Source organism: Meleagris gallopavo, assembly GCF_000146605.3.
Source record: "Meleagris gallopavo isolate NT-WF06-2002-E0010 breed Aviagen turkey brand Nicholas breeding stock chromosome 2 unlocalized genomic scaffold, Turkey_5.1 Chr2_random_7180001851399, whole genome shotgun sequence".
Classification (NCBI taxonomy): Eukaryota; Metazoa; Chordata; class Aves; order Galliformes; family Phasianidae; genus Meleagris; species Meleagris gallopavo.
Genome location: NW_011093760.1, coordinates 1,067 through 2,808, shown reverse-complemented (window position 1 = coordinate 2,808; position 1,742 = coordinate 1,067). Strand labels below are relative to the sequence as shown.

General features: G+C 47.4%; 1 protein-coding gene across 1 annotated transcript; it reads left to right on the top strand.

Annotated features, from left to right (window-relative positions):
* Positions 1 to 210: 210 nt before the first annotated feature.
* Positions 211 to 1,173, top strand: LOC104915417 (olfactory receptor 14C36-like). Its single transcript, XM_019610750.1, has one exon. The coding sequence runs from the start codon at positions 211 to 213 to the stop codon at positions 1,171 to 1,173; it is 963 nt and encodes a 320-aa protein (XP_019466295.1).
* Positions 1,174 to 1,742: the final 569 nt, after the last annotated feature.

The window sequence follows — 1,742 nt, the reverse complement described above, 5'->3', positions numbered from 1 at the left end:
GAATGAGAGGAAATAAGAGCCTCTTAAGCTTCTAGTTCTTGAGGTACAGTGAAGCTCATTAAAATAAACTCCTATAATGGAGTTAAATGAACATTTTCCACTCACAAACAAAAACTTCTATACAATGGTGGGTAGAGTGTCTGTGTGAATGGTCTTGACTCGTCATTATCTTCTGCACTCTGCACAGGACTCTATTCCCGGGAACTGCAGATGCCCAACAGCAGCTCCATCAGCGAGTTCCTCCTGCTGGCGTTGGCAGACACGCGGCAGCTGCAGCTCCTGCACTTCTGGCTCTTGCTGGGCATCTACCTGGCTGCCCTCCTGGGCAACGGCCTCATCAGCACAGCCGTAGCCTGCCACCACCGCCTGCACAGCCCCATGGACTTCTTCCTGCTCAACCTCGCCCTCCTCGACCTGGGCTGCATCTCCACCACTCTCCCCCAAGCCATGGCCAATGCCCTCTGGGACACCAGGGACATCTCCTATGCAGGATGTGCTGCACAGGTCTTTTTCTTTCTCTTCTTCATCTCAGCAGAATATTTTATTCTCACCATCATGTCCTATGACCGCAATGCTGCCATCTGCAAGCCCCTGCACTACGGGACCTTGATGGACAGCAGAGCTTGTGCCACCATGGCAGCAGCTGCCTGGGGCACTGGGATTCTCTATTCCCTGCTGCACACTGCCAATACATTTTCACTGCCTTTCTGCCAAGGCAATTCCATCAATCAGTTCTTCTGTGTAATGGCCCAGATCCTCAAGCTCTTCTGCTCACACTCCTATCTCAAAGACCTTTGGGTTCTTGTGGTCAGTGCCTCTTTAGCATCTGGGTGCTTTGCTTTCATTCTTTTCTCCTATGTGCAGATCTTCAGGGCCGTGCTGAGGATGCCCTTTGATCAGAGACGGCACAAAGCCTTCTCCACGTGCCTCCCTCACCTGGCCGTGGTCTCCCCCTTCGTCAGCACTGGTACCTTTGCTTATGTGAAGCCTCCTTCCCTATCCTCCACATCCCTGTACCTGGTGGTGTCATTTCTGTACTCAGTGGTTCCTCCAACACTGAACCCTCTCATCTACAGCATAAGAAACAAGGAGCTCATGTGTTCAGTTAGGAAAGTCATTTCACAAATGTTTCTGAATTGTGTTAAGTTCACTCTCTTTTCTTACAGTCTCTAGTGTCGCTTGCTTTTATTATTGTCTGTGATAAATGATTTTATTCATCTGAGTTTGACTGAGGAATGATTCTGATTTATATTATATTTATACTATTTATATTATATTATATTATATTATATTATATTATATTATATTATATTTATATTATGGGAATCAGCTGTATAAATATGTGTCTAAATGTAGATCAGTGCTAATTTAGTGTCTGCTTAATAAAACTGGATATCCAAATTGCACTGCCTGAAGTTTGCCTGAAGGTTGTGGAGCGGCCTAGAAGAGGGGAGTTAGGAGCTGAGCAATCACCGATTTTAACAATAGCAAGTGTTTGTTAGAATCTGAATCTGGGATGGGACAATCTTGTCCATATGTACAGATGGGGGGACGAAGGGTTGGGAAGCAGCTCTGGGAATGGGATCTGGGGGTTCTGGTTGATGTCAAGTTGAGCATGAACCAGCAGTTTGCCCTGACAGCCAAAAGATCCAACCGTCCCCTGGGGTGCATCAGGGCCAGCACTGCTGTCCACTGGGTGAGGGAAGGGATTGTCCTGCTCTGCTCTGTGCTGGTACAGCCTC

Coding starts and splice junctions, on each gene's coding strand:
- LOC104915417 (XM_019610750.1), top strand. CDS start 211: ATGCCCAACAGCAGCTCCATCAGCGAGTTCCTCCTGCTGGCGTTGGCA.